Source organism: Bos indicus, chromosome 4 (genome assembly GCF_029378745.1).
Source record: "Bos indicus isolate NIAB-ARS_2022 breed Sahiwal x Tharparkar chromosome 4, NIAB-ARS_B.indTharparkar_mat_pri_1.0, whole genome shotgun sequence".
NCBI classification, from domain to species: Eukaryota; Metazoa; Chordata; class Mammalia; order Artiodactyla; family Bovidae; genus Bos; species Bos indicus.
Genome location: NC_091763.1, coordinates 113,567,278 through 113,593,813, shown reverse-complemented (window position 1 = coordinate 113,593,813; position 26,536 = coordinate 113,567,278). Strand labels below are relative to the sequence as shown.

Genomic DNA, 26,536 nt, shown 5'->3' with positions numbered 1-26,536 from the left:
CCACTTCCCACAACACATTTGAAACTGTTCCAGAAACATTGACTTTGGAGTTAGGGATATTAAAAGAGGATTAGTCTTTTTATTTTATGGCGACCACTTACAGCTTTACCATTTACCTTAATCACCAGATTGGGCATTTTTGAAAATTAAAATTCATTCTCAGGTCAAGCTGTGATCCCTGGAAACAGGAGTTTTGCTGCAGACACACCACAGGTGTGGCAGGACAGGACTCCTACACAGGTGTATTTTACTGGTCAGATCTGAGAGTCCCCAATGCCTGTGGCTGGACCTTTGGTTGGAGGTGACAGCTGGTCAGATAGGACTGGGCAGAGAGGGATCCAGGAGACAAACATCCTCATCTAATTCTCGGGCTCGCATGGATCCTCTGTTGGCCTCCTCACTGGTGGTGTCTGAGAGACAGTCAGAGAACATTGCACCCCAGGATGTGGTCCCTGGCAGGGCCAAAGGACATAAAAGGGAAGAGAGTGGATCTGCAGGGGGAAATGGAACATTCTGGCACAGAGCGATCTAAATTTATAGGCAGAAGAACTTTAAGCCAACACCTAGAAAAGGAAAGCAGAGACAAATAAGACAACTGTTTTTGAAATGGGCCTTTGGAATTATTGTTTATTTGAGGCTATTACAAATGTTATTGTCTCTTTGTTCATTTGTTGGATAAAAACTATACTGAAATAGATTAAAGGATCTACAGTACAAAATAGGTTTCCTCCCACCCCTGATTCCCAGAATCTGAAATTCCTTTCCCCAGTGGCAAGCAGAGTGGCCAATATTTAAAGAAATATTTTGTATATATGCATAAACATACATTACACCTTGTACTAGTTATCTACTGCTGTGTAACAAATTACCCCAAAGTTTAGTGGCTTAAAACAACAAAAATTTATTATCTCATCTCTCACAAACCAGAGAAAATGCTGCTGGGGGGACTGGAAGCTTTGCTGATATTTACTCAATATTCACAAGGGGCCTGTGTAATGTGTTTCACAGGTAGTGCTAATGCTCAATGCAAGATGCATTTCAGCCTTGTAATTCCTTTCATTTGAGTCTTTGAACCATGTCCAATGAACCAGAGCTCAAACTAATCAATTTTGTAGTTGGTATTTGTTGGAGGGGAGGCAGGCATGGACAGCAATAGGGAGTGAGCTGGAGAGATGCTTTGCTAACCATAGTAAACTGTGAAAAAATAGTTACTTCCTGAAAAAAGGAAATATTCTTGAGAGCACCTTCATAATGTCATCAAATACATGGCTAAATACATTGTCTTGAGCCTCCTTCCTAATGTTTCTTAGTTTTTTTTCATATTCCATCTTTAGTAATTCAATTTCCCCCTCTTTTTCCTGCATAATCTTCTCGCATGCTTGAGCACACTCCTTTTCCACTTTTTGGATTTCCATTTCTAATTGATCAATATATCTTTTACTCAAGACTTCCTCCAGCTTTCTCAGCCTTTCCAATGTGTCTTTGTAAATGGGGTCAGAAAAGTAAGTCCCTTGGTTGTTCTGCACCATCTTGTCTATCAGCTCCACCAGCTCCTGCACCTGAGCTTCCTTCTCAGCCTGCTCTGTGTTTCCGCTGTTACTGATGGCACAACAGCGCTCTCCACACTCCTTGACGAGGCTTCGTAGGTTTACATCTTGATTCTTCAAAAAGTCGCTCAGGCTCTGGTCCTCCAGCTCGTCCTTGTGAGTGAATAAGATGATCATATACTTCATGGCTGCTTCCCCAAACAGATTCTTGACCAACGCCACGGTTTGCTGCTCTTCCTGTGTGTAACGGCGCAACCTCAGGACCAAGATGATGGCGTGAGGCCCGGGAGAGGAGGCGAGGACACATCGGCTGATTTCCCTGCAGGTGGTGTTCAGGCTGTCCTTGGTGTCAAAGAGCCCTGGGGTGTCAACAACAAGAAGCTCTCTCCCCTTCCATTTCCGGGATGCTTTCTGACAAGTTTTGGTAACAGCTTCCGCAGCAATCTTAGACTCGAATACTTTTCCCCCGAGGATGGTGTTTGCAGTCGCACTTTTCCCATTTCCGATCTTCCCGACCAGCAAGATCCTCAGACTAATGTCCTGAGTGACAGCCATGTCCACATCAGAGGCTGTGGAGTGTAGGCAAGTCAGTTATAGTTTACAAAGAAAAGAAAAAAAGTGTTTAGATTAATTTGAAACCACTCTCAACCCTGATTTCTTACTCTACTGAATATATAAATCATTCCAAGTCTTCTAAGCCAGGTGAAGTATTTTCACGGAGGATTCGTTCTTTGATATCTTCTATTTATTATTTGAATTCCCACTAAATGCCTCTCTTGTGTTGCTGTAATGAAAGTAGCATTTGCATGTTAAAAAATTTTTTTAACTGTAATTTTTTTTCCATTTAACAAAATAATATATACATTTTGTTTTCGAAAAATTCCAGATTTAAAAATTGAATTTGAGGAATCCTGGGGGCAGTAGTTAGCATCCTATCCTATGAAAGAGTGCCCATTGAAAAGCACTAATAATCTAGACTCAAACAGAAAGAAAACATGGATGGAGGAGACAGCACAATAGTCCCACATGGAGACTCTCAATATGGAAGGAAAACAACCACATGGTGAGACGTGTGAAACCTGTCCTGAAATTTGCACGTGCCACATAGAACTAACCTAGTCTTATTTTTCAAGTTGCATGAAGGAAGATAAATTTGATGTTCTTATTGTAAAAGTACTCTAATATTTAGAAGCAATAATGGGTGCCGTATGATTTATCATAACATAAAATGTTTGAAGTGGGTTTGATGGTCATCAGGCTACATAGTTGAGACAATAATCCTGCAGTGACTGAGAAAACAGATCTGCTAATGTTGAAATTTTAAATTACATACATCTATTGTGGGCAAATAGAGCTTATCAATATTGACCCCCACCAGATGGTCAATACTGAAATCAGATTGATTATATTCTTTACAGCTGAAGATGGAGAAGCTCTATACAGTCAGGAAAAATAAGACCTGAAGCTCTCTGTGGCTCAGATCATGAGCTCCTTATTGCAAAATTCAGGCTTAAATTGAAAAAAGTAGGGAAAACCACTAGACCATTCAGGTTTGACATAAATTAAATCCCTTATGAGTATACAGTGGAGGTGATGAATAGATTAAAGGGATTAGATTTCTTACACAGAGTGCCTGAAGAACTATGACAGACATTTGTAACACTGTACATGAGGTGTAACCAAAACCATCCCCAGGAAAAAGAAATGTAAGAAGGCAAAGTGGTTGTCTGAGGAGGCCTTACAAATAGATAAGAAAAGTAGAGAGCCAAAAGGCAAAGGAGAAAGGGAAATATATACCCAACTGAATGCAGAGTTCCAGAGAATAACAAGGAGCGAGAAGAAAGCCTTCTTAAGTGAACAATGCAAAGAAATAGAGGAAAACAATAGAATGGGAAAGACTAGAGGTATCTTCAAGATAACTGGGCTATCCTGGTGGCTCAAACAGTAAAGAACCTGCCTGCAATTCAGGAGACCAGGATTTGATCCCTGAGTCAGGAAGATTCTCTGGAAAAGGAAATGGCTACCCACTCCAGTATTCTTGCCTGGAGAATTCTATAAGCAGAGGAGCCTGGTGGGCTACAGTGGACTACAGTCCTGGGGTTGCAAAGAGTTGGACATGACTGAATGACTCACAAGGGAATTTTTCATGCAAAGAAGGGAAAAATAAAGGGAAGAAATGGCAAGGATTTAACAGAACAGAAGAGATTAAGAAAAGGTGACAAGAATACACAAAAGAACTATACAAAAAAGGTCTTAATGACCCAGATAATCACATGGGGTCAGTCACCTAGAGCCAGACATCCTGGAGTGTGAACTCAAGTGGGCCTTAGGAAGAATTACTATGAACAAAACTAGTGGAGGTGATGGGATTTCAGCTGAGCTATTTAAAATTCTAAAAGATGATGCTGTTAAAGTCCTGCTCTCAATATGCCAGCAAATTTTGGAAACTCAGCAGTAGCCACAGGAGTGGAAAAAGTTTTCATCCCAGTCCCAAAGAAAGGCAACACCAAAGAATGTTCAAACTACTGTACGATTGTGCTCATTTCACATGTTAGCAAGATAATGCTCAAAATCCTTCAAGCTAGGCTTCAACAGTACATGAAACAAGAACTTCCAGATATACAAGCTGGATTTAGAAAAGGCAGAGAAACCAGGGATCAAATTGCCAACAATGCTGGATCATAGAAAAAGCAAGAGAATTCCAGAAAAACATCTACTGCTGCTCCATTGACTAGAGTAAAGCCTTTGAATGTGGATCACAACAAACTGGAAAACTCTTAAAGAGATAGGAATACAAGGCCACTTTACATGTCTCTGGTTTTAACTGGTCAAGAGGCAACAATTAGGATCAGACATGGAAAAATGGACTGGTTCAAAACTGGGAAATGAGTATCTCAAGGCTGTATATTGCCACTCTATTTATTTGACTTCTGTGTAGAGTACATTATGTGAAATGCTGGGGTGAATGAATCACAAGCTGGAATCAAGATTGCTGAGAGAAACATCAACAATCTCAGATATGCAGATGATGCCACTTTAGTGGCAGAAAGTGAAGATAAACTAAAGAGCCTCTTGATGAGGGTGAAAGAGGAGAGTGGAAAAACTGGTTTAAAACTCAGTATTCTAAAAACAAAGATCATGGCATCGAAGTCCCACCACTTCATGGCAAATAGATGGGGAAAAAGTGGAAACAGTGCCAGATTTTATTTTGGTGGGCTCCAAAATCACTGTGGATATTGACTGAAGCCACAAAATTAAAAGACACTTGCTCCTTGAAAGAAAAGCTATGACACACCTAGACAGCATATTAAAAAGCAGAGACATCACCTTGCCAACAAAAGTCTATATAGTCAAAGCTATGGTTTTTTCAGTAGTCATGTATGGATGTGAGAGTTGGACCATAAATAAGGCTGAGCACTGAAGAATTGACGCTTTCGAACTGTGGTGATGGGGAAGACTCTTGAGAGTCCCTTGGCCAGCACGGATATCTAACCAGTCAATCCTAAAAGAAATCAACTCTGAATATTCACTGGAAGGACTAATACTGAAGCTGAAGCTCCAATACTTTGACCACTGATGCTGAAGCTGAAGCTCTAGTACTTTGGACATCCTGATGTGAAGTGCCAACTCATTGGAAAAGACCATGATGCTGGGAAAGATTGAGGGCAAGAAGGTGGTGACAGAGGATGAGATGGTTGGAGGCATCACCAGCTCAGTGGACATGAGTTTGAACAAACTCTGGGAGATAGTGAAGGACAAGGAAGACTGGAAGGCTGCAGTTGGACACAACTTAGCAACTGAAAAATGCAACAGAGATATAACACTGAAGTAGAACGGGATTCATGGAAGGAAGAATAGAGAAAGTAGTGGAAAAGCTCCTCGGAAGATAGCATCAGCTCTCACATGGTTTCACAGGATAATTCCATGAAACCCTCAAGAATCATGGGGACTTTATTTCTGAGAATCCCAATTTTACTTACATTACTCCAGAATATAGGAAAATAAGGTAAACCTTAAAATTCTAAGAAGTAAATGTAACTTTGAGCCACAAAGTTGACAAAGATTTTATCAAACAGAAAGCTACAGGTGAATCTCATGTATGAATATCAATACAAAATCCTAATCAAGTATTAATGAAAACAGCATCTGACATTTTAAAAAATTATTTTAAATATTTATTTACCTATTTGGCCACACCAGCACATGGATCTTCAATCTTCATTGTGACATATTTTTTAAATGTAGCATGTAGGATCTTTAGTTATTGCAGTTGAACTCTTAATTGTGATATGTGAGATGTATTTCCCTCACCAAAATGAATCTGGGGTCCGTACATTGGGAGGGTGAACCACCAGGGACATCCTCAGAATCTGACTACATTTTAAAAATGTTATATCATAACTATGTGGGATTTACTCTGGGACACTAGCATGAGGGGGGAGGTTTGATAAGAGGAAAATTACTATATTAGTATAGCCTTTCATAGTAAAAACATTTCATAAAATATGAATTGACACATACTTTCTTATCTGTTTCTCTACTCATCCTGAAAGCCAGCAACTTACTTAATGAAGAAATACTTTCTCACTAAAACTATAATCATCCCACCTCACTTTTCAATGGTTTCTGTGATATCCATCAATGCAAATAGAAGAGAAAGTGACTATAGGAATGAGAATTAGAAAAAGAAAAAAGGAGAGGCCAGATAGTAAATAACATCATTGAGCCTCTTAGGGTATTGGTGCACAAATAGGCCAGTGTAGGTGGGTGGTGCAGAACAACAGAAAATCTCTACAAATGTTCATTTGCATAGGGAAATTCAGTATATAATAAAGGCAACATTTCATATCAGTGGAGAGAAGATGGACATTGTAATAAGAAGTACTGAAATAACTGATTAACCATTTGAAAAAGCATAAAATTGGATTCATTCCTCATACCAATGCAAGAAGTATCCCAAATTCATCAAGTATTTGTTAAAAACTATATTCTATTGGAAGAAAGCAAACACATTTTTTCAAAACATGAGAGTGAGGAAAACATTTCTAAACTGAGCCCAAAATACAGATACAATATGGAATCCAATTGATAAATTGGACTTTCAGTTTCTGGTTACATGTCAGAAGCTTGGAAGTCACTACTCCATCCTAAGAATAAGTGAAAGTTGAATGAACTGAAAAATCAACTTTTATCGAATACTTCAGAGGTTGCTTTGAGGAGACAGGGCAAGGTGCTGCCCCCAAGACTGCAGAACAGACAGGGAAATACAGGGAGCCATGGCTCAGGAGAGCAGAGACTCACCGTGGGCACCAGTGCTGGGGCAGCAAAACTGGGATTGACCAGTTGCTCGATGGTCAGCATGGAGTTAAAGTTCCAAGAGGGTCCTGTCGTAGAGCGACCCCACACTTTTGTGAGTTTTACTTCTGGGAGCCCCACTAGGTTCTGATAGTAAATATCCAAAAAAATCCCCTAGTGCTTCCTGCAGGGGAGGGGAAAAGAAATCATTTTGAAACAGGGCAAAGCATCTTGTTCTTTTCAACAAGGCCTGCCCTCAGAGGAAAGCAGTTAACCAGAGCCTGACCTGCTTGGGTTTTATCAGAGCCTAACTCACTTAGAGAAAGAAAAATATACTAGTACAGTCAGTTCTAAGCCGTTCACATAGGAAAAGGGAAATACCCACCTCCAGTCCACTCAAACGCTCGAACCCATGGTGGGGAAGAAAAACACTTGTGAGGCTCACAGTCCAGAGGCAAAGGCTCATTAGAACTGAGATGTGCTCATAGACAATAGACTATGTTCCCTCCCCTACCCCAGCACTGCAGTACTAAAGGCTTCTTTACAGCAGCAGTTCTGTTTACCCAGGATGTGTCCAGCTGATGAGAAAGATTACCAGACATACTAAAGAGAAAAAAACATAATTTGAAAATACAGAGCAAGCACCAGTACTAGACACGGCAGGTGTCAACCGAACTAAAATGCACAACCTAAAGGTTGAGAATGATGTTGTATTTGAGGAAGTACTGAAGACTATAGCTTGGGAGACACTCTCTCAGATGGCTCTGAGGAACTGTTCCAAAGAGGTAGTGGAGGAGACAGGATATATAGGAAACTTCATTGAAAAGAAAACAAAATGTAAGGTCAAGCATCAAAAGATTACTTCTAATCACAAAAAGCCAGACACTCAAATTAATGATTATAGTGCTTTTCTACATATGGGAAGATGCAAGAGTCTGGGCTCATTGAAACCATTCCTTGGATATGCATCTTAGCTATTTAGGGCCAGTATCCTGTTTTTCTCCAATCTGAATTCCCCTCAGGGCACACTGTCTGGGGCTGCAACGCTGATGACTTGATAGTGGGCAATATTCATTACTTATTGAAAGGGCAGGCAAGATTTATTTGTCCACCCAGGGATCTTGGAATGATTAGACCAGGAATTCAAAACTACTAAGATGAATATTCTAGGGCTCTAATGTAAGAATAGATGGGCCATGTAAGCACAGACATGAAACCTTAAGAACCAAAAATAAATGTTTGCAATCAAAAATAGTGTAACAGAAAAGAAGAATGCCTTGGATGAGCTAATTAGACCAGCCCAGATTATAGTCTTCAGGATCAATTTCTGCTCAAATAAACCAGGATCTCTTGGAGAAATGACTGATTTAAAATCTGAGGCAGGAAATGCATAAAATGACCTTGGATCATTTTATTGGACTTTTTTTTTTTTTTTTGCATCCTGCTGCAAACAAAGTAAACTATAAATAAATTATGAGATAATCCATGAAATCTAATGAAAGGATATTTGATAAAATTAAAAATGTATACTACCTTTGATATTGTGGTTATATTTTTTAGAAAATAATCTTTCTATTTCTATGCATCCTAAAATATTTGCAGCCACCTTCTAGTGAAGTGTTGTGGGAATCTAGATGATAAGTCAGTGGGCAAGGTTCTCATCTTCTCTTGTCAACCTCTTTGAGCCTTGCAGAGTCACCAGTTCTCTGGTATTTGGTTCTTTTTTCAGTGAATAAAGAGAATTAGAGTAGGTTTAATGGAATGCTGTCCAAATGGCTTTCCAGTTCTGAAAGTCTGCCTTGGGGTCACTAACCTGTATTGAAGGAAAACAACAGGTTTCCAGGTAACATTATTGCAACATACACTGGCTAAAAAGTACACTATGAAGACAAGCTCAGCCCCACCTGACGAAAGAGTAAGTGCACAATACATTACCTATGTTCCAGCCTCTGGCAGCCACTTTCCACTCACCGATTCTATGACTTTGACTATTTTGTACATAAATGGAATCACACAGTATCTGTCTTTCTGTGACTGGCTCATTTCAGTTAGCATACTGTTCTCACATTTCATTTGTATTGTCTCATATGGCATGATTTTCCTTTTTTAAGGTCGAATAATATTCCACTGTATGCATTTTTTAATCCACTCATCTGTTGATGGATATTCAGGCTGTTTCCACTTCTTGAATGTTGGGAATAGTGCTCTAATAAATGTGGAAATGCTAGTGTTTCTTCAAGATTCTGATTTCAATTCTTTGAATCAATGCCCAGAAGTGAAATTGCAGGATCATTTAATAACTCTATTTTTAATTTTTTGAGACTCCTCCAGACTGTTTTATGGTTAGAGCTCATCTTAAGTGTTCTTACCATAATAAAATAAAGTTTAAAAAATTAAAACTATGAATAATGTGGTAGTTATAGCAATGACTATAGGACCATAGGACTGAGAGGGGGAACAGATCACAACACTATATAATTAGAAAACAGAAAGTTATCAAAATAAATAAAAAAAACCCCAGTGCATCAGCTGGGCAAACATCAAAAAATGAGAAAGGAAGAAGTTAAACAAAAATGTTTGCACACTATTTCTCTACACATAAATGAATATGATACATAAAAATGGAATCAAATCACAGGAGAACATAACCCAATGTAAAGAATATTCCCTTATGTGCTTTAAACTATGAAACACTATAATTAGAATACAAACTCAAAAACAAAGTTCCTATGAGGAGATGTTAGAATGAAGAATGAGAAGAAAATGCAGACTCAAAGAAACAAAGTGAAGATCAAAAGTGTAATCATTTTAGGACCCATAAATGACTTAGAAGCAAAGAGATCAGAAAAGATATAACTCAAAAGTAAATGTCTTATTAATAGGAAAGCCTTAGTAAGAAACACAGCAAATGAAAATCTGAAATACCAGAAGGTTCAACAGTTAGAGAACAACTAAAATGTGAGTAGGAGCAACAACAAATCCTACTTTAAAAGGATTGATGTTGCTGAAGTTAAAAATCAATAAATAAAACCCAGGAAGCATAATCCAGTAGTTTCCTTGAAATGGGAGAAATAACCCCCTCAAAAATCTAACTCTTTAGGAAAAAGAAGACTACATTTCATTCCCTGGAAACTTGATGTAGGATATTTAACACTGAATTCTCATTTGATGTGACATACCACATTCCAAGCACAAAGAAGGAATTCTTAAGTTACTCAAGGAAAAAAGTAAATAATAGGGGGGTTGAGTTGGCATCACAATTTTTTACAAGCAACACAGTAGAAACAGTGGTTTCATAACAGAATGTTAAGATTCCTGGAAAATGTAAAAATAATACATAATACATAATAATAATACTTAACAAATAGCAGGAGGTTGGAGAAAGGAGATTTAAAAATGTTTGCAGTTTTTAAACTGTCTAATGTCTAAAAGGAAACTACTAGGTATTTTGCATAAGTTTTTAGTCTTGAAAGATCTTTCTGGAATAAATAAATCATCAGTTTATCAAGGACCAAGGTCAGGGTCTGAATATGAAGGCATGCATGTTACAAACTAAGGATGACCTCTATCTTGTCCTGTTGCCTTTGAGTTGCATTTGCTCCCGGAATACACATGTGAAATTGGACATATTTTCAAGAGAAAGAAAATGACATCACGGTATAAATTCATTTATTAGGATTGCATTTATTACTCTTCTACAGGGGTTGGCAAATTTGAAGAGGACCAGCAGTAAATACAATATTTTAGACTTTGTAGTTACAGCCAGTCAACTCTAGTTGGAACACAAAAGTGGCCCCAGATCACAGTAAACTAGTAAATGGATTAGGTTGCTCTGTTACACTGTAACTTTATTTACAAAGAGGTGGCAGGCCGTATATGGCCTATGGAGGGTAGTTTGTGTACTCTTGCTCCAGAGTCAGAAATTTGTGTACATCATGCAGGAAAAAAAAAAGTTTTAAGTGTTAAATGTTCTAAAAACACTAACCTTTTGTGTGCATTTTGTGATAAATGTTCATCACTAAACTATGGGCACATTTTTGAAAACTCAGTGAAATAGAGAGCAGTTTGCAAAGAGAATAAATAAAAATTATATATAGTTCTACTCCCAAATTAGAGGCTATTTCATATAAACATCTTTCCTTCTTTTTGTATGTCTTGTTTTCCAACGCTAACATATTAATGATTTTATATCATGATACTTATACCTAACATTATATCATAAAGACTTTTGAGAACAACTAAAACTTTTGTAAGCAAAAAAACAAAAAAACAAACACCTGTCTGGTTAAATATGAGATGTGTGGACATCATATGAATAAACCCCTCAGCTTCCCCTCCTATTCCACTCCCATGTGGGCCCCCATCTATTTCTCTTCCCTCTGCCCCCTCCTGTAGCCCCCTCCCATAGCCCTCTCACAATCTCCATTGCCCTCATCTTGGCCAGTCTCACCTTCTCTTGCAGAACTGGTGAGATCTCAGCTCCTCTCCAGGAAAGCTACCCAAACTGGTTTTTGCTTTCATTTGAAGAAAAGTGTGTTCATTCCCTCTGCAGTCTCTGACCACAGGAAGCTGAGGTTGGGTGGGGTGATGAAGATGTAGTCAAATAGAAAGAGAAAGCATTTCCTGGTAATGGGATTGGTGCTTCGGTGTTGCCATGCAGGGACCTTTCCGTCCATGTACCTGCGGAACTACCAAGATTCCAAAATCTGAATCATTGCTTTGGATTATAGTGTTGGCTTCAGAAAACCCATTGAAGTTCGCCTGATTTTCAAAAAGACAACTAAACTTGCTTTATAATGTTTTGTTTCAGGTGTACAATAAATCGATATATATAGGGCTTCCCTGGTGGCTCAGACAGTAAAGAGTCTGCCTGCAATGCAGGATACCCAGGTTTGATCCCTGGATCAGGAAGATCCCCTGGAGTAAGGCATGGCAACCCACTCCAGTATTTTTGCCTGGAAAATCCTATGAACAGCAGAGACTGGTGGGCTACAGTCCATGGAGTTGCAAAGAGTCAGACACGACTGAGTCACGAACACTTTCACTTTATATATATATGGTTATATATAGGCTAAGATTATATATAATAACCATTATAGGTTGAGCTATTGTATACAGTTCCCTGTGCAATACAGTAGGTCCTTGTTTATCTATTTTATATACAGTAGTTTGTATCTGCTAATCTCAAACCCCTAATTTATCCCTCCCCACCATCCCCTCTGGTAACTCTGTTTTCTATGTCTGTGAGTCTATTTCTGTTTTGCAAATAAGTTCATTTGTATTTTAGAGTCCACATGTAAGTGATATTATAAAATATTTTTCTTTCTATGACTTACTTCACTTACTATGATAACCTCTAGCTCCATCCACGTTCCTGCAAATGACGTTATGTTATTCTTTTCTATGGCCAGCAGTCCATGTATATAATGAACATTTAGGTTGCTTACACGTCTTTGCTATTGTAGCTAGTGCTGCAACAAACACTGGATGCATGAATGTTTTCAAATTTGGGTTTTTGTCTTTTCCAGTTATATGTCCAGGAGTGGGATTACAGGATTATATGGCAACCCCATTTCTAGTTTTTTAAAGAACCTCCATAGTGTTTCCCATTGTGGCTGTACCAATTTACATTCCCACCAACAGTGTAGAAGGGGTTCCTTTGTTCCACACCCTCTCTGGTATTTGCATTTTTGGAGATGGTGAAATGGCCTAAATTTTGCTCAGTATAGTATCTGCTATGATCTGCCACTGAGATCCACCTCCACCACAGTTTCAGGACTGAAGCCCCCAGTCTCCCTGCTGACAGGAGTGTTCAATTCAGTCGCTCTTTGCCTTTTCATACTGTTCATGGGATTCTCAAGGCAAGAATACTGAAGTGGTTTGCCATTCTCTTCTCCAGTGGACCATGTTTTGTTACAACTCTCCACCATGACCAGTCCTTCATGGGTGGCCCTGCATGGTGTGGCTCATAGTTTCATTGAGTTAGACAAGGCTGTGATTCATGTGATGAGTTTGGTTAGTTTTCTGTGATTGTGCTTTTCATTCTGTCTGTCCTCTCATGGATGAGGATAGGAGGCTTGTGGAAGCTCCCTGATGGGGGAGACTGACTGTGGGACAATCTGGGTCTTTTTCTTATGGGCCGGGGTGACGCCCTCCCACAGCCTTATGGCATTCCCTCAGGGTTATTCTCAGCTGAAGAGATTCCTCTCTTCCGAGATGGTCCCCCCCTACTCCCAGGGCACTCACATTTTAGGACTGGTCCCTGCAGAGGCACAAGCACCCCAGTTTGGGACAAGTCTGCCCCCCCGCCCTCCGAGCTCCAGTGCCAGGTGATGTGGCTGCGGCCTCGTTGTGACTCATCACAGCCCAGCGTCTCCTTCCGCTCCATGCTACGTCCTTCAGGGTCGCACAGGTTTCCATCCCAAGAGCTCTCCTAAAGAAAGTTCACGCCTGCAGCATTTTAATCTCAGAATTTGCTCCTGGTGAACTCAGCCAGTGACACCCGTCCAAGCACACGGTGTGATCTTCCTCCCCGAGTTGAGCAGGAAGCGGGGAATAATTGGGGAGGTGGGGCCTGGCTTAGCATCCTGTGGACCCTGTTGTGGACTCTGGTGGAACGTAGGGCTTGGGGCATTTTCTGGTGACTGCATCCTTTGAGATTATTTTAGTCCTTCTGGAAGCTGGCTATCCTTACAAGTGTACTTTCATACTTCAGAACCAATGTCCCTATCTAGTATACAAAACCAAAGTTACAGAGGCCTTAAAAAAATCAGCATTAAATTAAATGCATTAGTACACTTAGGAAGGTGTATGGGGAATTTCATGATTTTTTTTTTTTTTTCAGGCATGTTGCATTTTTTGGTCCATGCACTTGTGTGTGTGTGTGTGTGTGTGTGTGTGTGTGTTCATTAGTCACTTTCTTTTTTTTGTTTGTTTTCAGTTTTGATTGTGTGTATGTGTGTGTGTGTGTGAGAAGTATGGTGTTAAAAGAGGAAAGGGTTCATATAAGTTTACAGCTCACTGAATTTTCAGTTGTCATAAATGGAACACACCCAAGTAACAAGCACACAGTTCAAGACACGGAATGTTGTTGGCAAATTAAAGGCCCCAGTTATACATTCTAGGGGTGACCTCTCACTGAACTTGTGATAGCATAGACTAGCTTTATCTGTTCTTGTACCTTTTATCAATGAAATCATGCAGTAGGTATTCTGTTGTATCTGCCTTTTCTTTTTTCTTACCATTATGTTTTGAGATGCATCCACCTTGTTATATGTAGCAATAAATCATGCAGTTTCATTGCTATGTACTATTCCATTGTATGAATAAAACCCACTATATATAATTTATAATGTATGTGTTCTCAGTCATATCTGACTCTTTGTGACCCCATGGACTGTAGCCTGCCAGGCTCCTCTGTCCATGGGATTCTCCAGGCAAGAATACTGGAGTGGATTGCCATTTCCTTTTCCAGGGGATCTTCCCAACCCAGGTATTGAGCCTGCATTTCTTGTGTTTCTTCCCCTGGCAGGGGGATTCTTTACTGCTGAGCCCCTGGGGAAGCCCCATAATTTATAATATAAAGATATAATTTAGATAACCCCATTAATTTGGATCAGCTACTTTATTCTCCTGGCTTTGTTGTTCAGTCACCCAGTCGTGTACAACACTTTACAACCCCATGGACTGCACCACGCTAGGCCTCCCCATCCCTCACCATCTCCTGAGTTTGCCCAAATTCATGTCCGTTGCATCAGTGATGCCATCCAACCATCTCATCCTCTGACACTCTCTTCTCCTCCTGCCCTCAATCTTTCCCAGTATCAGGGAATTTTTCAATGAGTCTGATGTTTGCATCAGATGACCAAAATACTGGAGCTTCAGCTTCAGTGTCAGTCGTTTAAATGAGTATTCAGGGTTGATTGATTTGTTTGATCTTGCTGTCTAAGGGACTTTCAGGAGTCTTCTCCAGCACCACAGTTTAAAGGCATCAATTCTTTGGCACTCTGCCTTCTTTATGGTCCAGCTTTCATAACCGTACATAACCACTGGGGAGAGCATAGCCCTGACTATATGGACTTTTGTTGGCAGAGTAATGTCTCTACTTTTCAACACACTCTCTGGGTTTGTCATAGCTTTCCTGCCAAGAAGTAATGGTCTTCTGATTTCATGGCTGCAGTCACCATCGGCAGTGATTTTAGAGCCCAAGAAGAGGAAATCTGTCATTACTTCCACCTTTTCCCCTTCTATTTGCCATGAAGTAATGCAGCTGGAAATAGAGGAAAACAACAGAATGGGAAAGACTAGAGATCTCTTCAAGAACATTAGAGATACCAAGGGAACATTTCATGCAAAGATGGGCTCGATAAAGGACAGAAATGGTATGGACCTAACAGAAGCAGAAGATATTAAGAAGAGGTGGCAGGAATACATGAAAGAACTGTACAAAAAAGATCTTCATGACCCAGATAATTACAATGCTGTGATCACTCACCTAGAGCCAGACATCCTGGAATGTGAAGTCGAGTGGGCCTTAGAAAGCATCACTATGAACAAAGCTAGTGGAGGTGACGGAATTCCAGTTGAGCTATTTCAAATCCTGAAAGATAATGCTGTGAAAGTGCTGCACTCAATATGCCAGCAAATTTGGAAAACTCAGCAGTGGCCACAGGACTGGAAAAGGGCAGTTTTCATTCCAATCCCAAAGAAAGGCAATGCCAAAGAATGCTCAAACTACCGCACAATTGCACTCATATCACATGCTAGTAAAGTAATGCTCAAAATTCTCCAAGTCAGGTTTCAATAATACGTGAACTGTGAACTTCCAGATGTTCAAGCTGGTTTTAGAAAAGGCAGAGGAACCAGAGATCAAATTGCCAACATATGCTGGATCTTCGAAAAAGCAAGAGAGTTCCAGAAAAACATCTATTTCTGCTTTACTGACATGCCAAAGCCTTTGACTGTGTGGATCACAATCAACTGTGGAAAATTCTGAAAGAGATGGGAATACCAGACCACCTGACCTGCCTCTTGAGAAACCTATATGTGGGTCAGGAAGCAACAGTTAGAACTGGACATGGAACAACAGAATGGTTCCAAATAGGAAAAGGAGTACGTCAAAGCTGTATACTGTCACCCTGCTAATTTAACTTAAATGCAGAGTACATCATGAGAAACGTTGGGCTGGAAGAAGCACAAGGTGGAATCAAGATTGCTGGGAGAAATATCAATAACCTCAGATATGCAGATGATACCACCCTGATGGCAGAAAGTGAAGAGGAACTCAACAGCCTCTTGAAAGTGAAAGAGGAGAGTGAAAAAGTTGGCTTAAAGCTCAACATTCAGGAAACGAAGATCATGGCATCTGGTCCCATCACTTCATGGGAAATAGATGGGGAAACAGTGGAAACAGTGTCAGACTATTTTGGGGGGCTCCAAAATCACTGCAGATGGTGACTGGAGCCATGAAATTAAAGGCACTTACTCCTTGGAAGAAAAGTTATGACCAACCTAGATAGCATATTGAAAGGCAGAGACATCATTACTTTGCCAACAAAGGTCCGTCTAGTCAAGGCTATGGTTTTTCCAGTGGTCATGTATGGATGTGAGAGTTGGACTGTGAAGAAGGCTGAGTGCCGAAGAATTGATGCTTTTGAACTGTGGTGTTTGAGAAGACTCTTGAGAGTTCCTTGGACTGCAAGGAGATCCAACCAGTCCGTTCCGAAGGAGATCAGCCCTGGGATTTCTTTGGAGGGAATGATGCTAAAGCTGAAACTCCAGTACTTTGGCCACCACATGCGAAGAGTTGACTAATTGGAAAAGACTCTGATGCTGGGAGGGATTGGGGACAGGAGGAGAAGGAGACAACAGAGGATGAGATGGCTGGATGGCATCACCAACTCGATGAACGTGAGTTTGGATGAACTCCGGGAGTTGGTGATGGACAGGGAGGACTTGCGTGCTGGGATTCATGGGGTCACAAAGAGTCAGACATGACTGAGCGACTGAACTGAACTGAAGGCAGGTGGATGCCATGGTATTAGTTTTTAAAATTTTTTTATTTTATTTTTTAGCTTTAAGTCGGCTTAATTATATATGTTTAAGGTACATACATAATTATATAATTATAATTTGTCATTTATACCCCCAATAAAGCTGGCTTAAAGCTAAAAAATAAAATAAAAAAATTTAAAAAACTAATATCATGGCATTCAGCTGCCTTCAGTACAGTTCAGTCACTCAGTCATGTCTGATTCTTTGTGACCCCATGAATCCCAGAACGCCAGGCCTCCCTGTCCATCACCAACTCCTGGAGTTTACTGAGACTCACGTCCATCGAGTCAGTGATGCCATCCAGCCATCTCATCCTCTGTTGTCCCCTTCTCCTCCTGCCCCCATCCCTCCCAGCATCAGAGTCTTTTCCAATTTAAGGTACATACATGGAGAAGGAAATGGCAGCCCGCTCCAGTGTTCTTGCCTGGAGAATCCCAGGGACAGGGGAGCCTGGTGGGCTGCCGTCTATGGGGTCGCACAGAGTCGGACATGACTGAAGCGACTTAGCAGCAGCAAGGTACATATAACTTGATGATCTGATACATAGTTTGTGAAATAGTCACCACAATCAAGCCAATGAACGTATCTATCACCTCACATAGTTACCATTTTTCTTTCTTTCTGTTTTTTGTGGTGAGAGGATTGACACTATGTCCAGTGGTTTGCTATTCTGGATATCCTGCTATAAATTTTGTGTATACTACCTTGTTGGCAAGCACACATTTCTGTTGCTTTGCACCTTGGGGTAGAATGGGGAAGGTTGACTATGTGTAATATTCAGGTTTCTGAGGTACTACAGAGCATTTTCCAAAGTGGTTCTACTAATACACATTTTCACTAAGCATAGGAGAGTTCTGTTTGCTTCACATCCTTGGAAGTTTCACAGAGTTTTCTTCATTAGATTTTTATGCAATTTAAAAGTTCATTCTCAGACTTTTTATTTTCTGTATTTTTATTGTTGTTGTTGTTTTAAAAATCACAAGTCAGACCTAATTGACAGTTGTTTGTATGGTAGACGATTTTTATGATTTTTATTTATTTTTGCATCCATCAGTTTACTAAATTCTCCTATTGTTCATAATAGTTTATCAGCTTACTTTGTTAATTTTTCCCAGACTTACAAACAAAGCATCTACAAATAATGATAATTTCACATCCACCTTTACATTTTATACATGCAGTTTTTTGTCTAGAAGAAATATTGTCTACAGTTTATATTTCCTTTGGAAAAAAAAATTAAAATAGTGTTAATAGTGAACATTTGAATCTTCCATACATCCTTAAACCTCCAAAATATTTATTGAAATATTTTTATTAATAGAATACACCCCCTGAGAAATATTTTGGTTTCAGCTCTTTAAAGCAGTTCCAGAGAATAAAGATGGGAATGTGGAATTCAAGTAACTGAAAAGTTCTTCAAGGTCCAAGCATCAAATAAAAGAAAGATCCTCTTAGAAAACAAAGAGGAAAAAAGTCGAAAGTGACTAATACTTGGCCAGTATCACCTAAAGGGGGAGAAGAGGAGGAAAAGCAAAAAAAAAAAAAAAAAGAAAAATTGTGATGCCCACAGCCTAGGAACACAGACCCACTGAGAGAGTGAGATTCAATCCCTAAGTAATGCTTCCCTCCTCACTCCTCCCTACAACACAGGACACAGGATGAAAACAGTGAATAAAGAGGAGTGAACAGCAAGATACAAGTTCTGTTTAAGAAGGGGTTTTAGGGAAACCCACAGACAACTGGGGAGACAAACAAGGGCACCAGAGGAGAATGAAGCTCCAGCAAACGTTAAACACAGCCCAGCTCCCAGCCAGGTCAACATAAACTCTCACACCACAGGCCTATTCACCTTAATTCCTCATATCTGATATTATCATGTCCGACTTTCAGCAACATTACAGGATGTGCTAAAGGCAGGAGAAAACACAGAAAGCAAACCTTAGACCCAGACTCTGATGTGACACAGATCTTGGAATGTTCAGGCACAGAATGTGTGTGGATATACACAAGTATAGAGAGACACTTATTGTAAAGAATTGGCCGGTGAGGCTCATGGGATGATGGAGGTGATGAATCTCAAGATCTAGGGTCAGCAAACTGGCAACCCTGGAGCCAATGGAGCAGCTGAAGGAGGAGCTGGGGGAGGAAGAGAGTCAGGGAGTATGTGTCATGATGGAGAAGACAGAGGATGTCTGCAGGAAGGGGAATTCTCAAAAAGGGAGGAAATCAGTAAAAAATCCTTCTGCTGGCAGCACGTTTTCTGAAAGATCTGCTGCTTTGGTTTAAGCCTCTGAGCCAGTTGTCCTAACGCAGGATAAGAGTAATAACAACACTCGTGTTCCTGTTTCCCCTGTTGATGTTACCAGTGAAGTCACTCAGTCGTGTCCCACTCTCTGTGACCCCATGGACTGCAGCCTGCCAGGTTCCTCTGTCCATGGGGTTTTCCAGGTGAGAATACTTGAGAGGGGTGCCACCAGGGCTGCAGACAAGTGCAGCCTGCAGAGCTTTCTGTCTGGGTGGCCTTGCTGGGGGGCTCCGCCCACTTCCTCTTCCCTCTTCTCAGGGCTGAAGGCTGCGCTCTCAAACGCAGCTCTTGAGCTGAGCGTCCGGATCACGTATACTGAAAAAATACCCGCCATGTCCTCTGTGTGTGTGTACGTCTGGGGCACTGTCACTGATCTCCTCCATTCGGCCTGCAGTGTGTTAGCTCTCAGTGGAGACACAGAGAGTTCAGGAGAGCACACGGCCCCAGGAGAAGCAAGACACGGGCATTCCTCCTGCTGCACGGACAGCAGGGCGGTAAGTCCAAGGCCGTGGTGACTGTGCCTGTGTGTGTGAGTCTGTGTGTGTGTATTGTGCTTGAGAGTGTGTTGTGGGGGTGCTGTGCATAGTGTGTTTGTGTGTATATGTGTGTGTGTTATGTTGGTGTGTATCTGTGTGTTGAGTGTGTCTATTTGTGTATAGATGAGTATATGTGTGTTTTCCATGTGTGTTATGTTTGTATGTATGTTGATATGTGTGTTTGTATGTTTGTGAGCATATGCGTGAATGGTGTGTGTTGTGTTTCTATCTATTGGTTGTTGTGAATATATGTGTGTGAGTGGTCTCTGCGTCTTATGTTTGTGTTTGTGTGCTGTGTTTGTACTTTTGTACGTGTATGTGTGTAAGTAGTGTATGTGTTGTGTTTGTGTGTATCTTTTGTTTGTATGTTTGTGAGTGTGTGTTTGTGAGAGTGTCTGTGTCTGTGTGCCTGTTTCAGGAGCAATGGGAGGAGCCAGGGGAATCAGGAGGACCTTGCAGCCTTTGGGCTCTGCCTGGTGCTCCCTGCTTACCCTTGGGCAGGACGCTCTGTGAGTCTCACTTTTCTCCTGAGAAACCTCACAAGGTGACAGATCTTCTCCATGTTGGAGACAAACAATGGCGCGTGGTGCACGTGTGGTGATGCCCTGTTGGGCAGGGTCTGGGGTGAGGGGGCCGGGGGCTGGGCAGACAGCTCTCTGGGCTTGAGAGTGGATGACAGGAATTCCTGGTGGGTGACAATGCCCTCCTTGGCAAAGAGGACTGGGAATTGCTCTAGAAAACATCGTAAAATGTCCTGGAATCTTCCAGGGGCCAAGAACTCAGGAATGTGTAGTTTGGACTCAGCATCCACATCTCTGGGGACACGGAGGCCCCGACCGCGTGACCACCCGAGTTGGTGCCCTGGAGCTGAGTGCTGAGGACCCAGGGCTCCCAGCAGGACTGGACACCACGTGGAGAGGGAGCCTGTGCGTGTCTGCTGCCTTCCTCACCACCCAGCACTTGGCCTCTGCGGCCCTCACTGACAGGCTCCTCCCACAGATCGTTCTGGCCCCATGAGCCCCTCACTAGCCCCTCCAGCAACGTCCTGCTCACGTCCACCCAGCACTCTGGCCACTGCTCCCAGGACAGTGTCTGTTAGGACGCATCTCTAGTCATTTCTCCCCATCACAGAATCCCCCCCACTCCCCAAGTGGAGAACAAGTGCAGGGGAAGGAAGGGGGAAACAGGGTCCCTAAAGGAGGTAGCGAGTGTCTCAGACACCCTCTCACCCATCCCATGCCAACAAACCGATGCAAACAGCTTCCATGGGCAAGAGAAAGACAAAAGTCAGGAGCCCCTGAAAGCTCGGAGGAAACATCAGTAAGACACATTACGGTTTTTTCTAGATTGAGGAAGAAGAATTTGAAATCCTTCTCTCAGATGAACCTGAAGAAGGTGCATCCCAGGATCCTTCTCCAGACCGGTCAGGAGGTAAAACAACTTTCTAGCAGATATGAACTTGAGAGAGGCGGGGCTGGGGCCTGAGGGGCAGGTGGTGTGCTGGGTGGGGCAGCAGGAGTTCCCACTGTCAGAGATTCGCCCACCGGGGTGGCCATCACTGGGCATTTGGGTTGGGCCTCCCGTCACCCCAGCCAGACAGAGGGAAGGGCCTCTGATGGTGCCGTGGGTCACAGGGGACAACAGACCACAGCCACTGCCCCTTCACTGAGTGTCAGGAAGGATGTGTTCGTGGATGTGACAGACGGCTCGCCCCAGGCTCCTGGTGGGTGTCGCGCTGGCTCTACTGTGAGACTCTCAAGACCACGGAGGCTGCAAAGCACTAGTGAACACATAGGACGCAATCAAGGGCCCACAGGTCTGGGCTCTGTCTTCCCAAGGGGCTCCCTCCCCGCAAAAGCTGTTTCATCAGGGTAAGGGGCTTCGCTTTCATGGACTCAACTTTCCATCTAACCTGGAGAGACAGAACTTAGGAATTTAGGAATGCTGGAAATCCATCACTTTCCTGGATAAAGGAATTGATTGGCAATTTATTATGCAGTTCCATGCACCTATGTTTTTATTAGACAAACTTCAGTGGCCTGGGCCATTGGGAGAAACCCATAATATTAAGCTGCATAGGAAAGTGACAATCCCAGTGTTCACACCCGATTTACCCTTTTTGCGGCAATTGGGGTTAATATTACTTTAAAATTCCCTTCTGCGCTCAATGTATTTCGCTTTTAAGTCCAAAGGTATGGCATGAATGTCTCCAGACTTGCCCAGATGGGAGACCACTGTCTTCCTCCAGCTTTGCATTTGAGTACAGACGGACATTGCCCTTCCCTGCTTCTGTGGAACTCCCAGTCATTCACTCAGGTCACCTGCAGAAGATGGAGGGAGGCAATGTCTTACAGTTGGAGTTGGTGGGTGGGTCAGCCCACCAAGGCAGAAAGGCAGGAGAAACACACCCCTGCTGGGGAGAGCTGGAAGAAGACGGTCCCAGTCCTGGCCTCAAGAGGCTGAGGGCTCTGCACTGAGACACAGCAGTGTCTTCCCTGGGAACAGGTTGGAAATCAGCTATGGTTTGGTGCTTCTCTATGTACTGTGGGTCCTGGTACCTGCAAGGCCAGAAGAAGGGAATTCCCTTCGTGCCCTCCAGCCACGGTTATTTCTAAAATCTGGACGTGGGGTCCTCAGTATTAGATGGGCATGAAACATCTATTCACAGCTGATGGTTCTGATATTCTCCTGGGTGAGGGTGTCCAGCCCAAATTTCAAGGGTGCAGCTTAGGACTGTGACCCCAGTGTGAGCTGTGCTGTGGAGCTGGGGGTCTGGCTGAAAGGACCCCACCCTCACAACACTCCTTGATGGGAAAAGTGAAGGTGATGTGGTGTGTTCCATCACGGCAGGGAGAGGACAGACACAGAGACTGTGTGCTTCCAACTTCACTCTCTTCCTGGAAATGGTCTCCAGCCAGAGGTCCTCAAGGAAACTCAGGCTCCCAATTCATGAGGGGATGATCCCACCTGGTGGGAATAGGTGGCTCGAGAAGAAGTTTCAAAACAGAAGCATAGAATGTGGCATTCTACCATATGATCCCACAATTCCACTTCTGGGGAATATACCCCATAGAGTTGAAACAGATATTGAATATATGTGCACTGAGGTGCATAGCTGCATTATTCACAATAGCAAAAAGTGGAACAACCCCTGAACTCCATATATATCTGAATATGGATTCATATATACACCTACACCTACAGTGGAATATTATTTAGTCCTAAAAAGGAAGGCAATTCTGACACTTGTTCCAACATGAATGAACCTTGCACACATTCTGCAAAGTGAATAAGCCAGATACAGTAGGGCAAAAATTGCCTGATCCCAGTAATGTGAGGTCCTTAGAACAGTCAAACACATGGAGACAGAAAAAGCAGTGGACGTCAGGTGGTGGGGAGGAAGGATGGGGAGTGAGTGTTTAATGGGGACAGGGTGTCATTCGGGAAGATGGAAAGTTCTTGAGATGCTCAAGTGATGACTGCCCAGCAATGTGAATGTACCCAGGGCTACACCTAAACGTGGTTCAAACAGTACATTTTATATTATGTATTTTCTACCTTATTTTCCCCTAACAAAATTCAGAAAAAAGAAAAGGAAGGAAAGCATGTGAACCTAGGGCACATCTCGGATGCAGACGCTGGTCTTCCTTTGTCCAGCCCCCACTAGGACCGTCTGCCCCCGGGGAGGCTGAAGCAGGGGACGCACTCTAACCGCGGTCCCCCACCTTCTCTCGATGCTTCCAGGGCTGTGGGGTGATGAAGGGACCCCGCAGACGCTGAGGCTCATCCTGGTGGGAAAATCCGGGAGCGGGAAAAGCGCCACGGGAAACAGCATCCTCGGGAGGAGAGTGTTCGAGTCCAAGCTCAGCGCTCGCCCGGTGACCCAGGCCTTCCAGCAGGGGCGCCGCGCGTGGGAGGGGAGGGAGCTGCAGGTCATCGACACCCCCGACATCCTGTCCCCCTGGGCTGCGGGGCTGCCGGCGACCGCTCAGGGCGTCGGCCTCGAGGCCGGCGCCGGCTCCCCGCCGGAGCCGTACGCGGTGCTCCTGGTGACACAGCTCGGCCGCTTCACCGAGGAGGACCAGCAGGTGGCCAGGCGCCTCGAGGAGGTGTTCGGGAAGGGCATCCTGGCCCGCACCGTCCTGGTGTTCACGCGGAAAGAAGACCTGGATGGCGGCTCGCTGGAGACATACCTGGAGAAGACCGACAACCATGCGCTGGCCAAGCTGCATAAGGACTGCTCAAGGCGACACTGCGGCTTCAACAACAAGGGGGACGGAGCCGAGCAGGAGGCCCAGCTGAGGGAGCTCATGCGGCACGTCGAAAGGGTCCCCGCCTTCAGCTCCCCGGCCGCCCCTCAGTCCCACGCTGCACCCCGTGAGAGCTGGGGCCTCTGGTGGCTGGGCGCCAAGGAGGGGCGCCGGGACCAGGCCTGGCTGTGGGGCCTGCACCGCATCCTGAAGGACCCCGAGCAAGCTGGATGCCAGCTCCCGCTCAGCGCACTCATCTGAAGCGCAGGCCTCCGTGGCTTCCTGCCTGCCTCCCTTGGCCCGGAGTCCGGCTCCCAGGCCCCTCACTTGCCCTGTCCATCCCAGGGGTCCCTGGCCCCTCCTGTCTCCAGGGCAGCCTCTGGTCAGGCGAGAGGAGGTGAGTGGGCTCCTGAGTTCTCAGGTCCTTCATCATACCTTCCAGAACACAGGGGCCCTCCTGCTCTGCACCCCCAGCCATTCCTCATGTGTCTCTGGCATTCCCTCTCTGCAACAGAACTCTGAGATAAGCCAAGCCTCCTGAGGCAGGCCTGTGCTCCCTTCTGCCATGGAACCCCAGCAGCATTCGGGCCACTGGAGTCTTGGCTTAAAACTCGATGCAGCAGATCAGCGTGGAACGTGGACTGGGCAACTCTGCATCTCTTGGGCTATCTTTGCCTGTTAAGAGGGCAGGCACGATGGCTTTTAAAGGCCTGTGCCAGTGGGGCAGGACAGGCTCTGGGCTGGGGAGGAGAAGGCAACTAGAAATGGGGGAGGGCCACAAGGAGCTACTCTTGATTCGCTCTTGAAAGAGGCCACCACCTGCAGCAAAGGGACCCCATGGGAAGGAGCAAAGCAGGGCAGGGGTATCCAGGGGCCAGGTCTGCTCAGGGAATGGGGCCTAGACCTGGCTGCAGAACACGCATCCCCCTGGAGGTCCAAGTGGACTTGGGCAGTGGAGGAGCTCTTCCCAGGGAGGCTTGGACAAGGGAGGTCATATACCTGATACTGCCCCTCTGATGCCCACCCTCCCACATGGAGAGCAGAGGAGACTTCCAGCCCAGCCTCTGCCTGACCTGCAACCCCTTCCCTTCTCCACTGAGAGAGGGGAGAAAGCAAGGTTCATCTGGGCTTGTAGGCGGGTTCCCCAGCCAGGTGTTTGGGGGTGTAGAATGGAAGGAGGAAGGAAGAAAGGGAAGCTGCAAAGAAAGAAGCAGGAGACCATGTGAATGTCCTCGGGAGCAGCCTATGGGCCTCGGAGAGTACTGCAACTCGGGGTGTCATCTCGTCCTCACCCAGAGGACCCATGAGAAAGCTGGAGCAGGTCTTTAGCTAAAAGGGTCTGGAGTCAGAACAGAGACACATCGGAGTATGCTTAAGATAGCCTTTGTGCCAGACCATTTACTAAGTCGGTGATCATCTCCTGCTGAACTGAAACAGCAGTTATCATATGGTAAATTTTCATATTCCCTATGATTTCTGTGAAAATTTTTGCCTCTCTTCTTGTCTTCCATCTTCTCAACTCCTATGTGAATAAAATATCGACTTGATTCCTGTGGCTTTGATTGTAATGTGAACTCTCCCCCTCCACTTCCGATTTCCTCCCCAGTCACCATTTTTGTATTTCTTTTGTTATTTTCAGGCATTTCTTCTTCTGTGTGAAAATTAAACTTACTTGTTGAATTTTCTAAAAAGTACATTGTTGGTATTCCAGTTGGAGTTGTCTTATGTTTATGTATTGAATTTGGGAGAATTGGAAGGAAGATAAGTTAGAGAAGGACAAGTACTGTGTAATATGTGGAATCTAAAAAGTCAAACCTGTTTAAAAAAGGAAGAGAATGTTGGTTACCAAGATGTGGGGGCACAGGGGATAAGATTGATGGTGTTCCAGGCACAAACTTGTCACAAGCACTAAAAAGCCATAGCGGTCTATAGTACAGTAGATTGAATGTAGACAATAATATTGTAGTATAAGTATGTGATGTGCTAAATATTGTTAAAATGAAAACCAACTATGATACACCAGTCTACCATAGTAAGACTCAGCACACCTTAAATTTACACAATGAGAAAAGAAAAAATTTAAAGTCACATTAAAAATCTGAAACATTAAAAAAAAACAAACTGGGAGAATCTGTTAATTCTTCAAGGATAAGTGAAATAAAGTCATTTTGTTTCTAAGTGAATAGACCCATTACTTCATAGCCACTAAACTAACAGCTAAAGTCATTCGCATTTCCTTTAAGATAAGAAGATAAATATCTTTAACTTAGGTACTTTCGTTTTAACCCTGTTGGCTTAATTGATCTCATCCTAGAAAATACAAGTATTGACCAAATGACAGGCACCATCACTCACAAAACATCAAGTCACTAAATGGCAAATGGCAAGTCACTCAAAACACGTCATTCATTAAAAATTCTAAAGGAATTGCTTAAAATTTTTCGGAATATGGGGTTTTCTCTCCTTTACTACTAAAAATCAAGGAAAATCCCTCCCATGACATTTCAGAAGGAAGGGGAGCTGTTGCTTCACACCATCACTCCCTGAGCA

At 43.3% G+C, this 26,536-nt stretch overlaps 3 protein-coding genes across 16 annotated transcripts in view; 1 reads left to right on the top strand and 2 right to left on the bottom strand.

Moving 5' to 3' along the window:
- GIMAP2 (GTPase, IMAP family member 2) overlaps window positions 1–11,398 on the bottom strand; it is a 34,436-nt gene extending 23,038 nt beyond the window's left edge. The window contains 1 exon segment of the mRNA XM_019959308.2: window positions 11,293–11,398. The gene's annotated coding sequence lies outside the window, so the exon portion shown is untranslated.
- LOC109557782 (GTPase IMAP family member 7-like) lies at window positions 877–11,402 on the bottom strand. Of its 14 annotated transcripts, XM_070788394.1 has the most exons (5): window positions 11,293–11,397; window positions 8,376–8,655; window positions 7,228–7,656; window positions 5,731–7,026; window positions 877–2,116 (listed from the first exon to the last, which is right to left on the bottom strand). In XM_070788394.1, exons 4-5 carry the CDS (start codon window positions 5,750–5,752, stop codon window positions 1,209–1,211), a joined length of 930 nt encoding a protein of 309 aa, XP_070644495.1. In that variant the 5' UTR covers window positions 5,753–7,026; window positions 7,228–7,656; window positions 8,376–8,655; window positions 11,293–11,397; the 3' UTR covers window positions 877–1,208. The 14 variants fall into 14 exon arrangements, with proteins under 14 accessions (XP_070644495.1, XP_070644499.1, XP_070644494.1 ...); XM_070788398.1 differs by lacking the exon at window positions 8,376–8,655 and having other exon boundaries at window positions 11,293–11,327; XM_070788393.1 differs by lacking the exon at window positions 11,293–11,397 and having other exon boundaries at window positions 8,376–11,172.
- An 8,049-nt stretch (window positions 11,403–19,451) lies between these two features.
- On the top strand, window positions 19,452–26,164 carry LOC139182797 (GTPase IMAP family member 6-like). The gene is made up of 3 exons (XM_070788384.1): window positions 19,452–19,694; window positions 21,083–21,167; window positions 23,481–26,164. Exons 1-3 carry the CDS (start codon window positions 19,533–19,535, stop codon window positions 24,245–24,247), a joined length of 1,014 nt encoding a protein of 337 aa, XP_070644485.1. The 5' UTR covers window positions 19,452–19,532; the 3' UTR covers window positions 24,248–26,164.
- The last annotated feature ends 372 nt before the right edge of the window (window positions 26,165–26,536 follow it).